Genomic DNA, 15,311 nt, shown 5'->3' with positions numbered 1-15,311 from the left:
ACATATAACTTATTCATGAACCATGTATAAAGAATAACATTTTGAGTAAAAACATGTGCGGGAAACGGGGAAACTATTTAAAGTCCTTATGTGTCCACTTTTCAGTAATTTTTTGTTTGTACCTTCTACCTCTCTTAACCGGCACTCTTGACTCGATCTTACCAGAACTTTGTAATTTTCTCACAGTATCATATAACAGGTTTCCTTCAGGTCTCAATTTTCTTAGCGAATCTGACAACTCATTAGAAAATTTAATTTCCAACCTTTCATCGATCACAGAATACTTTGTCCCTAACTTATGCTTCTTATTTTTCTTGCTTTTCTTGACAGTGATGACATTATCTGACTCTTTGGTTGGAATTTTTTCCAACTCTTTCGAATTAATAGCTTCTGTTAGATCTTTAACACGCACCTTTAATTCTTTCAACTCTTGTTGCACCTTGAGTTTTTCCTCGTGTCTTTTTGCCTTGTTTCTTTGATATTTGGTCTTCTTTTTATTTTTGACAGGCTTATTTATTGATAATCTTATCTCATCATCAGATTCACTACCTTGATCAACTTCTTTCCCCTCCCCTTCTTGTTCTTCGTCAGATGAAGATTCCTCCTCTTCGTTGTCATCTAAAGTCTCCATCAAATGTCTGATTCTTTCTTTATATTTTTCTAAAGCGATTCTTTCATCTTCCCTTGTCTTCTCATTTTTATACTCCTTATCTATCAAGTCAGACCAAGCCTTATCGTTGGGATTGTAGGATTTGCCGCCATGTGGAATTTCTGTGAATTCTTTAACTGCAATTGGTTCTATATCCAAAGTTCTTGGACGAACTGAAGCAACAGACCAACTTGTGGTGGATTTTTTCAATAGTTCGTCAGGTATCTGACCCTTTTTTTCCACATCGAGTTCAATACCAGAAGGCAATTTGACTTTCTGTTTTCTAGAACTGGATTCAGCGCCCCATAAGTCACCAGCCGTAGTTTTAATTAGACCGTCCTTGGCAACTCTATTCTTAATTTTCGATTCGCCATGTACTCTGCCAGCCAAAGCCATTAACTTCTTCAACTCGTGTTTAGAAACACCTTGAATCTTATTGGAGTTTTTATTGCTACTATTTTTGTGATGGTTTAGCGCTGCAATTTTCGAATTCGTTTTGACAGCGTTTAAAATCTCTTTACTTTTCAATATCTTTTTAATCTGATTTCTTTTGATCAATTTCTTTTTCAATATTTTGTCACCCTCAACATCAACTTGGAAAAGAGCGTCATTTTGCAAAGAGGCCATATCACTAGTACCATGCGTAATTTCATGATCAATCTTTTTTTCCATGTATTGTTCTACTTCAGAAATATCAATATTTTTTCTCCATGCTTTCTTACCCTTTCTTGAAGACTGTTTATACTGAGAAGGTTTCTTGGTTACATTAGTTGGAGCCATTTTGTTTGAATGATTCGTTACAGTTTATACCTTATGGGATATTATGAACACAAATTAATGGTAAGAGTTTAGAATGTAAGGACCTCATCGCTTTCTTATTTCTTTTTATTTCTGGTTAGGAAAACCTCGGGCATAGAGAAAATTTTTGATGAACTCCAGAATTTCGTCAAATACGACAGTAATCTAGAACGCATTGATTTATACGTGTTAGATTCTCTCGGTAACGCTGCTGGTATGTTAGTAGTCAACTCCCGTAGTTTGTATCTTTATCAATATGAAGTGTGGGAAGCTGGTTGATAAATTGAGTGATCTAAAGACTCGCCTCAATTATCAAAATGGCAGAAGAGAAGTTGTAAGAGTGCATATACTCCATCGATATTTGGTTCTACAAAATTGACATAAAGAAATTAGAGAATTATAAAAGAGATAAAAGTGAGGATATCAACTGAGAAGGCGAAAAATATAATAAGAAGTTGTAAAAAAAACAAAACTTGCATATGAAAACTTGAAAAAGTTCAGACTTTAATTTAACCTTAGTACGATGATTAGAAAAGGATATGACATCATGGAAAAAAGTAAGCGATTTGTCTATCATAATTGAAGGAAGAAGTGGATATATCGAAAGGTGTTTACAACTTCGTCTTCAATAACATTATAGCATATTCTTGTGATTCGAAAGAATAATTTGTAGGCATTATAGTGAAAAAAGAAAGTGATATAAGGATTAGGATGAGAAAAATAAATCAATTCCTAGTTCCTCTGATAATTTCGTTTCTTTTCTATCACATGAAAGAAAAAAAGGAAGAAAAAAAAGGAGAAAAGATAGATAATATATATTAGTGCAACGGTAACAAGTTGTTTCCTTTTTCATTTTTTTTACAAGATAATTTCCTTTTCATCATCCCATAATTCTCTTTGAAACCTCCAATGAATAGATGAAAGATCCTCCTTTCTGTCTTCCTTATCACCTACCAAAGTACCACTTGGAACATTCTTCGTTGATAAATTTAGAGTAGAGGAGAGCTGTAAGAAAGTGTCATCTTTTTCAGGTACAAGGGCGCCTTCTTCGGGCGTAACAGAGTAGTCAAAATCTTTGAACCATCTTCTTTGCCAGCTAATCCCTTTAGCTTCTTCCTCTTTTCTCAATTCCCTTTGCGTTTCTTCCAATTCAGTTTTTGTCTTGGCAATCAGATTGAAATCGCCTAATTTGATGGCACCGGCCACGTCATGCCAAGCCTTTCTACTTTCCAGAGGGTGTTGGTCTTCCAAAGGTTTGACGTTTAAGTGCTCAGCAGGGATTCTGGCAGCATCATAAAATAATCGTGACTCTTCTTTTTTATTAGCCTTGGTTATCTTGGAAGAACCGGACCATTGGCCAGATATTGTGTATAATGCTTTCTCTTTGTCTTTACTATCTTTGGAGTCCTTGTAAATTCTGGCCTTGAATGAATTTTTTTTGCCAGAAAAGTAACCTCTACCTGAAAATTCAATGACACATAATAATCCTGTGGAAGATTGTATGTATGACTTCCCTTCCAATTCAACAAAGGGCGAAGCGACAAGAATGCCTTCAATATGTAATGGAGGTGGGGTAACCAAATAACTCTCATCCTTAACATCCAACATAGTGTGACCAAATTGCTTAACAGTCAACATTAACGATTTAGTAAAACTGGCCTTAATTTGGTTGTAGCCTTGCAGTTTAACTTTATTCTTGTCATTGAAGATAGAAAAAGCAGTAACAGGTGGATGGTGGGAAACCTGCTCACTTAGTAAAACAGTTTCTCCAAATTCTGGATGTTCTTTGTTTTCCCATTTACCAACGAACAACTCACCTAAGAATGGGTTCAAAGGTTTTTTCTCAGAACCCAATGACTCATTACGAGAACAGTATTGAGATTTTAAAGTAGAGATGAACCATTTAGTAACGGCCAACATCCGCGATAATTCGGGAGATTCAACTTCGGGGTCAATTGAGCAGTGTTCTTTGTAGTTATCATCGTTGATGAAAGAGGGCTCCAAGAATAACTCTGGGTGTTCAGCCCAGTACTGAGAAAACTCTGTCAATGAGATCGGAGATAAAATAAATGGAGGAGCCGATAATGAAGAAAGATCGCCGTTGAATGAGGCGATTGACTTCAAGAAAGAAGTCCATGATGATGAGCTTGCGTATTGAGACATGACTTACAGAAAATCTTGTGACCTAGTCTTATCTTTTTTCTTTAATTTTATTGAGGTAGGAAAGCTTAATATACTCTCACTATTATGTCCAGATTGGCGATTTGATTGAAAACTTGAACAAACGACCTTCCGATTTCTATCCAATGTGTGGTTTTTTTTTGTTTGTTTTTTTTTTCTTCAGTACGAAAGCTAGAAATTGGGTAAGAAAAAGCTGATGTAATAGAGTCAGATTCAAAGAAAAGCTTTCTTAAGAAGTTATCAAGGTAATATCCTTTTGCTTGGTATAGTAACCCTTGCTCACTACAAGAACAAAACTAATGAAAATAAAATACAGCACAAGAAACGTGGAACTTGTCGAGTAATCCAGGAAATGCGCAAAGGTTGGAAAACAAGAACAATCAACGAACGCAATGGCAAAAGGAGAAGTCCACATCCGTGCACCGCACAATTCCGGAAGATAATGACTTACGTGAGAGGGCCCAAAAATGCAGCAGCTAGTAGGACGCGAACGGAATGAGTTACTGGTCCCGTGAATTGATTGACACAATGGTTGGTGCGATTATTCTACATGCAGTGACAAAATGAGGTACAATCTGGGAAGAGCTTATTTTACTTCGTTTAGGTGCTCCGGATATTATTTGGACCGAAGTTTTTGTTGTCCGGATTGAAAATTTACTGATGACATGAGGTGTGTTAGAATTTGAGTTTCGGTGTATCCATATAATGAAAAATGTTTAAACCCGGAAAATGAAGAGGATGTTTCCTTAACGGGTTAGCGGAAGTGATTGCGATGTTGGTAAGGACAGTTACTCAAACCATTGAATCAGAATCTGGGTTCCTACACCCGGCGCTGGATATTGTTGCTACTCTACCTGCAGATATTCAATCTAAGAAAATACCTATCAGCTTGGTAGTGGGATTCAAGCAAGAGGGTCCGATGAATTCTGGCTCGGGTTTAGCCTGCTACTATTATGCCATTCCTTTGGTTAAGGAAAGACATATGAGCTTAAAATCAGATGGAAGCAATGTTGTGGGAGTACCGTTATTAGACACTAGCGATGACAGAATTCGTGATGTGACAAGACGCTTAGCCACAATAATATCCGAAAAGTTTAGCAGACCATGTTATGTAACATGGTCATCTTTGCCCAAAGAGGACACATCTATACTGGTAACCAACCATGTGTATATTCTAAAGAAGTGTCTTGATTTTTTAAAAGCCGAGCTTAGTCGGTAGAAAAAGCACGCTGAACATGTATACCTTGTAGTCTACAATTTAACTTAAAGCTATATATACGATTTTGGCTCCAGAATACTGAATCAAGCCTTTGATTCAAAAATATTTTGGAATATAAATATAATAAAATAACTTGTCAGACTGCCATTTGTACCCACCCATGAAACCCTATCCCTTCCAAAAAGGAAGTACATAGGATGGGTCAAGATCATCGCGCCATTATTATCGTGAGAACTTCCAAAAGGGAGTAATCACAATTGCAACGGCAAAGCAAAATTTTTATTCAAAATTATAGATGGCCGAACCGCTAAGGATTGCGGACCAAGCTAATTTAGATTCAATTTCAGTTTCTCACTCTGGGGTACAAAGGTTATGGGGCTCATCAACCAAGTTGGATTCAGTGGCTCTTTTGAAGAGTCAAAGAGTGACGATTCCTATAGAAATGATCCTACTGTTGAATGCGTTAGTCAAAACCTGAAGCTAGGGAAAAATGGATACTGAATATAACAATCACAATGCTGAAATATCAGTCACGTTTTGTAATATATTTAGTGAAAGTATATGGTATAAAACATACTGAAGTACGTCGACAATTTTTTTAGTAAAAACAACAAGAAGAAAATATTAATAGAAAGAGTAGTGTAACTAATATTCATAAATTAAAGTTGAAATAAACTCTATATTTATATGTTTCTTTAACTTTGCTCATCCACCTCATCGAGAAAGGAAAAATTAGTGAAAATTCAGCCCTAATAAAAGACGAAGAATAAAACGCCCGGAGTTGTCACCCGACCCATGAATTTATAATATTTCCAGTACGATAGTCAACATCCTTACATTATACCACCCTTGCACCTTTTTGTATTCATTTTGCATCACATTGATCTTTTTTTTTATATCAGCTCCACAACGCGCGTTACTTTCTGGCACATTCCGATGGATCCTCTTCTTCACGGAGCGTACGGGGACCACGTTTAGCTTCTCTCTGGTGTCGCATTGGGTCCAAGGACCAAACGCCATATCTTTCTGCCTAGCCTGGCTTCCTCAGGCTCCAAGTCCGACCGGCCTAGTATCTTTGCTTCCGTTTGCCAAAATATTCGCTATCAATCAATCTTTAATTAACGTGTACTATTTACTGGTTCAAAGATTGAGTTATTTTGCCTTAAGCAGTTGTAAGAATACGTAAGAAACCAACAATCAAATAAATTGAAAAATGGCTGAATCCCATAGATGTATGTTAAAAATGATAATGGGAGAATACTTAAAAATATTTGGACTAGTAATTTGGAACTTTCAAGTGAAAAGTGGATAACCTAATGGAAAATATTAGAGCAGAAACGCCTTCAGACCTTTTGAGCAGTAGTTGAATGTGTAGGAATACCCGAAGTATAAGTGGAACTTAAGAGCAGCCTGGGCGCAAAAAAGTCAAAAGTCAAGGTAGAACGGTACAAGTACATTGAGGCGGATCCTGAAATTTTTGCTTTGATAATTCGCCTGTAATTCTACCTGCGGAACGCACAAAGGAAGCTTTAATGTAAGGTTCTCAGTAGACCGTTTTTTCCGTTTGAACATTTATTTCACTAATTTAACAGCTCTGAGTGTTACTTTTTTTTATTTGATGAACTAAGGATCCAGAGGTTAATAGTAAAATTGATTAACTGGTTGACAGTTTAGAATTTTCTGGTCCAAAAATAGTCACTGATTTTTGTGATTGCCAAATACTAACAATTCCTTTTGGAATTTTATTTTATTCCTTTTTTCTTTCTTTTAGTGTACGTCAAAGGTAAGCATTTATCCTACCAAAGATCCAAGAGAGTTAACAATCCAAATGTCTCTTTGATCAAGATTGAAGGTGTCGCTACTCCACAAGATGCTCAATTTTACTTGGGTAAGCGTATTGCCTACGTCTACAGAGCCTCCAAGGAAGTTAGAGGTTCCAAGATTAGAGTTATGTGGGGTAAGGTCACCAGAACCCACGGTAACTCTGGTGTCGTTAGAGCTACCTTCAGAAACAATTTGCCAGCCAAGACTTTCGGTGCTTCTGTTAGAATCTTCTTATACCCATCTAACATCTAATTTTGTTGATTGTATAAGTAGTTTATTAACACATCGTTGTTTTCTCTTTTATTACTATTAATATTATTATATTTTGAGAATAGAAAAGACTAATATATATATATAGTATAATTTTTAAAATTAATTCCGTACAAAAGGTGACAAAAATCATCCTTTCTATAATTAGTGTCTGTGCTTCACGCTGTGAACGTTTTAATGCAGCAGCTCCATTAGAAAGCGCTGTCTAATTAGAGGTATAGTATAAGTATTTTTAATGTCTTTAGTAATGCAATATATATATATATATGTGCGAGTATATGTATATATATGTTTAATGTTTAATAGATCGAAGGTTCATAAACTACATTGTAACAATATTTTGTTAGCATGAACAATAGCAGAATTTAAGTGATAGATAAAAGGAATGAAAAATGCATAATGAACTGAATATTATAGGTAATAAGTAAGCATTCTGTGGAACAAACGTGGGGAAGATTTCTAGACCCTCATACTTCTTCTTTTGAAGAATCCTAACACCCTTTTCGCAGTCGACTGTTCTGGATATTGAATTGCTTTATTATCTACACTTGCCTTGTTAACCTCAGAAACCATTACAGAAGACCTCGCATTTGGGGCTACTTCTTTAGTTCCTAAAGGAAGTCCATCTTGGATTATCATGGGCGTGGATTGATCTTTTGGAAGTTTACGGGATGTTGATGTATTTGAAGCTTTGGTTGAAGAACTCCTTGAATTTGCGTAACTGTCGCCTTTATTCGGACGTCTCTGCGATGGAGGAGAAGGTTTCCGTTTAGAATCCATCGATGAGTACAAACTCGACTTGGAATTATTATAGGAATACAAGGAAAGAAAGCTAAACCGTTTCTTTGCTGATTCTGTTTCATTGAGTGATCTTTCAGATGGGACCTTGACCGATTTTTTTGCTGATATTATAGCATTATCACGATTCTCCATATTCTTGCCACTTAGATTCTCCGCGTTCGTATTTTCTATCGATTTTCGTTCAGCATGTTGTTGAATAGGAGACTCCGATAGCTTTAAATCATCAGACTCCTCCGTTACTGTATCGCATGATATATCACTAAAAATGCCGCTGTATCTCAAACTTTTGCGCTTCTGTTTATACCTTTCATCATACATCCTTGTCACTACTTCTGCGTCGGCCTTATATTTGATCAAGTCACCAGATACACTTTGTAAATCAACTGAGGGCTTTGCCATGGAAAACTGGCCATGTGTAATCAATTTTGGAGAACTTTCGATGGAGGAACATGAGGTTATGCATGTATCTAGTGCAAGATACGGCGTGAAATCAAAAGGGGATGTTTCTCTTTGATTGAGTGTTTGTGATGACGCACTGCTTGTTGTTTTTTCGTTGATTTCATGCATAGAAGGCATATTCGAATTGTAGGAAGGTGCTGTGTATGAGCCAGGGTGATAAGACGTTGGCCGGGGTTTCGTATGGGGTGAAGAAGAAGTACGGTAGAAATTGTTAGCAGACTGAAGACTATTTTGGGTTCTAGGTTTATTGTATTGATGATTTTGCGAGGAATTAGTGTTATTTTGTTGAACTTGGCTTATATGAGTTAATGTCGTCGTCTCTTTTTCTAGATTTATTAGGATATTACCTCCAGAGATTGTGTTTCTTTTGATCGGTGAGGTTTCGATTAAGACATCGCCTGAATTTATAACTGATGGGGGTGAAAAACCAGAAGTTGCGTTGCACGCAGTAATCTGCCTAATATTTTGCGCTGAAGATAATGATTGTTCATGATTCAAAGCATATTCTCGATCTGCATTCACCACTGCCTGCAAAGCAACTGATGCAGCGGAATTGCTTCTATTATGTCTATGAGATCTCCTTATAGGTGAAAGCCTTTGGTCGGATGCAATAGAAGCCGGTCTAGTTATAATGTGGTTCTGGGATTCTTGAGGTGGAGCTGGGAAAGTAATTAAAGTGGAATCAATAACGAGTGAATCTCTTTTATCACTTCTTGAACCAATAGATGAAGTGGAACAACTGGATTGTGGTCTGGATCCGTATCTTCTCGTCGGTTTCGCTAATCTGAAAATGGATTGTGTATTTTGTAACTTGTCCCATTCATCAGGCGTTATAGATAAGAATGAAAAATGTGGCTTTAGCCATTCATGTTTCTTGATTTGCTTCAAGTTTATTCTTCTCTTTGGATCTGAGACCAATATGCGCCTCAACAAATCCCGAGGTATAGGAAGAATGTAATCAGGGAACTTCAATGGTGTAAGGCTAATATAATTGTAAAGCCTTCCTATATCACTTCCTTCAGGATTGTTTGGATCGTCATCCCAGGGTAAATAACCAGCTAGCATGGCATAAAGTATAACACCGCATGACCATATATCGGCCTTTCTGGCTTCATATGGTTCGGCGCTTATCACTAGTTCAGGTGCTGCATAGCATGGAGAACCGCAAGACGTTTTCATCAATTCGTTGCGTGAGCAAAACTCATTGACAAATCCAAAATCCGTAATAACTAGGTTTTCATTTTTATCCAGTAATAGATTTTCTAATTTGAGGTCCCTATGAACAAGACCCTTAGAATGTATGTAATGCACCCCGCTTATTAGTTGGGAAAACAACCTGCATGCGTTTATTTCTTTGAGCCTTCTTCTTTTTTGAATATATCTATAGAACTCTCCTCCGCATGCATATTCTAAAACAATACCAATGTACCTAGAGTTTTGCAACACTTCTTCTAGTTTTACGATGTTTGGATGTGACAAATGTTTTAAGGCGTTGATTTCTCTGTATATTTTAACTTCCTTCTTGTAGTCGTTTGATATGGTATCTCTTTTGATTAGTTTAACTGCTACTTGTTTTGGGAACTCAAGGGTTGCATTAGAACTGCTCGGAAAACTTTTTGGCCAACCAAGCTTCACTTTCCCAAACTCTCCCTCTCCTAACGTAGAACCTAGGATATAGGGACCAAACGTTACATGTTTCCTTCTTTGTTCAGTCGTTCTTTGAGGATGTTGAAATGTGCCAGATGAATCGTTCGTAACCCCTCCGTAGTACGTATGACGCTTATTTGTGGACGACATTAAACTCTTGACACTTTAAATCAGGATAAGGAAGTAGCGGTCAGTTGAATTCACAATGTCGTTTGACTTGCTTTTCTTTTAGTAAGATAGATGAGCAGAAAGATGGCAATTATAATTGGGGTTTAATTAATAATCGAAAATTCTTGCAAAAACGTCACAACAAATTAATGCAAAATGTGGCCCAGTCGAAAAAACTGCGAAAAATTACTAGAGGTAAAAGGATGGTAATCAGCAATAAGCCAGAAGGTATGACCTGTTTCCTTATTAGATGTGATTGATGGCCTAAATTTAAATTATATTTAAACCGATGAAGGGGTTGAAACAGATATTCATCAGAGTTTCAGAATTTTTCTTCTGTTTACCTTTTCGCAGTTCTGTACCTTTCCTTCGATTGTTTTCAATTGCTTTTTTAGGAAGTGCGGCTTTGTTTACATATAAGGCCTGCGGGATTTTAATGCAATATAAAAATTTGAAGAAGTATACGTAACGATAGCTCTATTATTTAGGGTTCCTGGAGTCTTATACTCTACAGAAAGCCATTTATTTGATTACTGAGTTAGCAGAGAATTACGGACTCTTTTAAGGGGGTGAGGAAGATGACCGTACATTGCATCGGCGAAGTGCCACCAATGATGTAGAGAGAGAGCCACTGCACGAGCTAAAGAGGCATATTTGCGAAATATAGATCACACACTAACTTGGGGGATATAGTTACTGTTGCTCATTAATCCTATTGTGCTTGATGAGAAATAGCTTTACATTTGACTCGGCTACACTTTTCTCTTATTCAAAGAAAGTGATCAGACCTGACTGAGTACTATTAAGAATGCTCAAGAAACAGCGCTTTCAGCAGATACTGAAGGTGAGGAGCTCTTATACGTGGAGAGGGTAAAGATTTACCCTGTGTCCCAATGCCATTATCGGTGATAGTTGAAAAAAATCACCCGATATTATATAACTTTCTATACATTGGTGAGCCCACTTTATAACACAACTCATCAAAGTGAGTGTACAAACAAGTAAATAGCATTGGAACCTTTTTCTTGGAACCTAACCATTTTTTTGACTCATGGATATATATGCGACACTATACGGTTTTTCCTCTAGAGGAAAAAAAGACGTAACTCTCCCCGCGCGGCTGAATGAAAAGCGCTAGTTTCTTGAGTCAGAATTTAACACACGCTGCGTGCCTGCCAGAAAGATTTGGATTCGCGTCAATGGCGCTATAGCTAGGTTGTACTAGGAAAGCAACAAAGGCTCTTGGGACTCACTGATATATTACTGTTAAGTATATTATATATGCACGTAACGAAAATAATCGGGAATAACAATATTAAAGAATGAGGCATCTGCTCAACTTATGGATGTGGAAGAGAAAAGAGACTGTGCGTTAGAGAATCTCCGTCATGACAACGCCAAGAATGGTTGCGAGAAGAGAATGGTAGTGGCCTACCTCTCCTCTTCTTCGTTTTCCCAACATTTCCTCACAAATCTTTCCATATTAACTTTCTTCTTCATTTGCCCCATAATCCACGGATGCTTTAACATTTGCCTGGGAGAAGGCCTTTCTGAAGCATCTTTCTTTAAACAATATTCAATAAAAGATTTGAAAGTTTTGCTCCAGCATATATCTAATTCAGGTTCATCTTTCAAGTGAGGAGAAAAGGTCAGAATCATGGTCAATAATTCTATGGGCGCCACATTTTGCGTTATTTTTTCAGATTTAAAAGGAAATTTCCCTCCAGCAACTTCCAGTAGGGTTAGCCCCAAAGACCAAACATCGCACGTCACACTATATGGTTGGCCCTGTATTCGTTCTGGGGCCATATAAAATGAAGTTCCAGTGAATGTCATTGCTAGAGAGTTCACAGCCTCTCCACTGACACCAAAATCGCATAGTTTTACTTCTCCCTTTTCATTAAGAAGGATATTTTGAGGTTTAATATCCCTATGAATGATTTTTCTTTCATGTAAGTACGATAAGCCCCTTAATACTGACTCCGCTATCTTTCCTATCACCCTCTCACTTATTCTACCACCACGTCTTAGCAAGTTTTTATAAGTTGCCTCAAGTGATCTTCCTCCCATATATTCCATGGCAATGTATATAGAAGAACTCTGTTCGTCAGTAAACATACCATAGTACTGTACGATATAATTGGATTTGAAACTCTTATTGAATTGTAACTCTCTAAAAATTTGCTTTTGATATTCTGGGTCTGTATTCATAGTGTTAATTGTCTTTAATGCAAAAATTTTCTTTCCCTTCTTTAATCGACACTTAGCGACGGAACCACCCGCACCTTCCCCTAATATTCCTAATGTGGTGATCTCATTTTTCAGATGCCCAAACTTCCATGCTTCTTCTTCTAATTGATCTACATCCTTCCCTTGTATTAAGGTGGAACAAGAGCTCATGTTGGTCGCACTTATAGGGGTGGTGTTACTTCCGCTACTGCTTAGGTCATACGCCGAAAGAAGTGTTGATGGGTATGATTCCTCGCCATCTGTTACGCCGTAATCCTTCATCATTGAAGAGGTGTTTATCTTGATTAGTTTAGCGGAGGAATGACCACTAGACGGTGGTTCCGTGTAGGTGGTGTCAATATGCAAATTTGAGAACTTCTCAGAAAGCAACATATCATTAGCCACTTTATATTCTTTAGCTTCTTTTTTTGGTGTCAGTACCAACGGTGGTAATGGAGGTGGTACTGGTCTGTTTTTCATTGTTAAAGTAGATTTTGTACACGTGGATGATCTATTGTACAATAACGTTGAATTTGACGCCATAGATGATTCAGCCGAGGTAGCAGAAGTACTATTGTTTGAACATGGACTTTCATTCACCGACGAGTAGGGTGAACGGTTTAGAACTTGAGCATCATTAGCGGGTTTCACGTTTTGAAGTAAGTTCACTGGAAGAGTCAATCTTGGAGTCTTTTGGTGACTCCTATTGGATTCAGGTGGTTTGAACATCGAAGCCATTACTCCGGGTCGTATTATGTGTTCCTATTAGATTTAATGGCTGTGCCTTTTTTTGTCAATCAGATATTTCTTGCTTCAAATATAAGGTTTGAATTTTCTGTGAACGAACTTCGTGTAAATCAAAAGATAGTCTGCATATAAATATATGAATAACGTGTGTCTACGTTTCCTGCTTAAATTTCCAATACAAATAAGTGGAAATTTTAGAGCTTTTCCCTATGATCTCAGTCTTCATTTTCATCTTTATCCTAAGGATCAAATTTATTTCTTTTCACTTTTTTTCGCATGAGAAAGTCACAACCAAAAAGGGTAAACAGGTTCAATGCTTCTATGCGTTGGATAGTTCAGTAATGACAAATGAGGTTCTGAAGGGACCTTGTGGACTGTCAACGCTAGAACAAAGGTTTTGAAAATAGTTATTATCCTTCAAAGGAAAAATAAATCATCTGCTTCTTCTTTTTATATAGAGTAATTCCAAGAGTTATTTTTTATGTTTATTTGAGTCAAAATAACATTCCTAGGTGAGAATTTAGAAAAACAAAAGCTGACGTAAAAGCTAAATATTATACAAACTATTAATACAGTTCCCCAATAAACTCAGATAGACTACCTACCACGCATTAATACTTTTCCATTTCAAGTTGTTTTGTTGCCATCTAAAGTTTTTCCTGTAAACGGTTTATACACAGTCAGCAGTCCATCACTATCAACTGTGGCAACCAGATCTTCAATGCAATTATGATAAGCAACGGTATTGACCTTATTTTTTTCACCTATTTCCCTTCTACAACCCTCCGTGTGATAGAATGTCATGCTTTCTGCCTCCACTTCATCGGATACTACACCTTGAAAATCCTCATTTATTTCGCCATAAATGGAAAAAACTGGCTCAAAATTCCAATGATACACATTTCCTAACCCTCCAACTGAAATAACTTCAGTAGGTGAAATAGCAGAAAATTGAATTTTGGCAACTTGCTCACTGTAAAAATGATGAACTTTGAATAGTTCATTGATTCTATTATGCTCTTGATTTACACTTGGATTACTCCCTACATCTGCTGATGCCATAATTGCACGAAGATCCCAAACCTTGATAGCGCCACCACTTGTTCCGGTCATAAATAGCATATCGACAAAGGGTGATGCGGCAAAGCAACATGTTTTCCCATCCGAAGAATCGTTCAATGTCCAAAGAGGCTCTGCGCCTGTTCCATTACTCCAAAACCTTATAATACCATCATCGGAACAAGTGACAAATATTTGGTTATTTAGAAACTTAATTTCTTGAATATTTTCTATGCCGGGGACAGGTATTGTACAAAGTACTTCTCCTATTTTACTTGAGTTATCTACCAGCTTTATCGTAGCGCTTTCTCCATCAAAATGTTTCCCTCTAGTGACTGCTAGTGTTTTTGAATCTTCAGAAATTGCAAAATCAACACTTGGCCCATTGTTTTGATTTCTGGAGGATGTTGTCTTTAAAGAAGTGGGCACTTCTGTCATTGTGTAAACAGGCAATTTAACGCCCTCTCGAAACCATGCTAAAGAACCATTGGTGGAAAGGGCTATCACTTTTACATTTATTTCACTATTGTCAACGTAAATCATCTTTTCAATCGTTTCATTTGTGAATTCCCACTTTGGAGTCAAAACGGTCTGCTCTACTTTCTGAGACTCCATCGTATAATCTGGCTGTGGCAATGGTTGTAGATTAGCTTCAGGTTTTCCGTAGTGAAGTCCAAGTGGCACTATACAGTCCACTTCAAAAATATTACTCCCTTGAGAATATAAAAGTGGCGCATTCAAAACACCTTTAGCTTTATTACATTCCTTATCGTTAGTAAAAACGAGACTTCTAGGTATGGATGGAAAATCGTCAATTTCTGGACCAAGGATGGGTTTCAAACTTGAGATATGTTGGTATAGAGATGGTATTGATTTTTTCCAAATTTTGAATTCTTCATTTTTGATTTTATTACCTTCTGCAACATCCAAAGTAGTCATATTAAGTAATTATTGGATAAAGAAGTAAGGAACTATAATACTGAGAATATCTAGTCAGATTGGTGGTGTTTTTATGATCCGAACGAATCACCTTGGATGTGCAAAATATTATTCAAAAAAATCAATACCGCTTATTAAAATTTCACAGCAAAATCGGCCGAACCCTTTCGAGGCAAAGATAGTTCCAAACCGGTAAAACGGGGTCGAAATTAATATATTTTGAAGCAGGTTGAGCTCATGCAAGGGAACCCCGAACGATAGGTTACTGCTATGGGGCACATAAACAAATACATATTTATGTAGGATAATTGTTATTTAACT

The 15,311-nt window shown here is 37.0% G+C and overlaps 7 protein-coding genes across 7 annotated transcripts; 2 read left to right on the top strand and 5 right to left on the bottom strand.

Annotated features, from left to right (window-relative positions):
• Positions 1-73: 73 nt before the first annotated feature.
• On the bottom strand, positions 74-1,429 carry NOP53 (Nop53p; the record flags this gene model as incomplete). The annotated part of the gene is made up of 1 exon (XM_056222317.1): positions 74-1,429. The coding sequence occupies one exon, from the start codon at positions 1,427-1,429 to the stop codon at positions 74-76; it is 1,356 nt and encodes a 451-aa protein (XP_056082021.1).
• An 876-nt stretch (positions 1,430-2,305) lies between these two features.
• Positions 2,306-3,610, bottom strand: KES1 (oxysterol-binding protein KES1; the record flags this gene model as incomplete). Its single annotated transcript, XM_056222316.1, has 1 exon — positions 2,306-3,610. One exon carries the CDS (start codon positions 3,608-3,610, stop codon positions 2,306-2,308), a length of 1,305 nt encoding a protein of 434 aa, XP_056082020.1.
• A 790-nt stretch (positions 3,611-4,400) lies between these two features.
• POC4 (Poc4p) lies at positions 4,401-4,847 on the top strand (the record flags this gene model as incomplete). Its single annotated transcript, XM_056222315.1, has 1 exon — positions 4,401-4,847. The coding sequence occupies one exon, from the start codon at positions 4,401-4,403 to the stop codon at positions 4,845-4,847; it is 447 nt and encodes a 148-aa protein (XP_056082019.1).
• A 1,213-nt stretch (positions 4,848-6,060) lies between these two features.
• RPL33A (60S ribosomal protein eL33) lies at positions 6,061-6,923 on the top strand (the record flags this gene model as incomplete). Its single annotated transcript, XM_056222314.1, has 2 exons — positions 6,061-6,079; positions 6,619-6,923. The coding sequence occupies 2 exons, from the start codon at positions 6,061-6,063 to the stop codon at positions 6,921-6,923; spliced, it is 324 nt and encodes a 107-aa protein (XP_056082018.1).
• A 477-nt stretch (positions 6,924-7,400) lies between these two features.
• Positions 7,401-9,998, bottom strand: FRK1 (protein kinase FRK1; the record flags this gene model as incomplete). The annotated part of the gene is made up of 1 exon (XM_056222313.1): positions 7,401-9,998. The coding sequence occupies one exon, from the start codon at positions 9,996-9,998 to the stop codon at positions 7,401-7,403; it is 2,598 nt and encodes an 865-aa protein (XP_056082017.1).
• Positions 9,999-11,447: 1,449 nt separating this feature from the next.
• MKK2 (putative mitogen-activated protein kinase kinase MKK2) lies at positions 11,448-12,983 on the bottom strand (the record flags this gene model as incomplete). Its single annotated transcript, XM_056222312.1, has 1 exon — positions 11,448-12,983. The coding sequence occupies one exon, from the start codon at positions 12,981-12,983 to the stop codon at positions 11,448-11,450; it is 1,536 nt and encodes a 511-aa protein (XP_056082016.1).
• A 636-nt stretch (positions 12,984-13,619) lies between these two features.
• On the bottom strand, positions 13,620-14,990 carry UME1 (Ume1p; the record flags this gene model as incomplete). The annotated part of the gene is made up of 1 exon (XM_056222311.1): positions 13,620-14,990. The coding sequence occupies one exon, from the start codon at positions 14,988-14,990 to the stop codon at positions 13,620-13,622; it is 1,371 nt and encodes a 456-aa protein (XP_056082015.1).
• Positions 14,991-15,311: the final 321 nt, after the last annotated feature.

The sequence above is a fragment of the Saccharomyces mikatae genome (genome assembly GCF_947241705.1).
Source record: "Saccharomyces mikatae IFO 1815 strain IFO1815 genome assembly, chromosome: 6".
NCBI classification, from domain to species: domain Eukaryota; kingdom Fungi; phylum Ascomycota; class Saccharomycetes; order Saccharomycetales; family Saccharomycetaceae; genus Saccharomyces; species Saccharomyces mikatae.
Note: the sequence above shows the minus strand (reverse complement) of the source record. Positions and strands in the feature narration are given on the sequence as shown.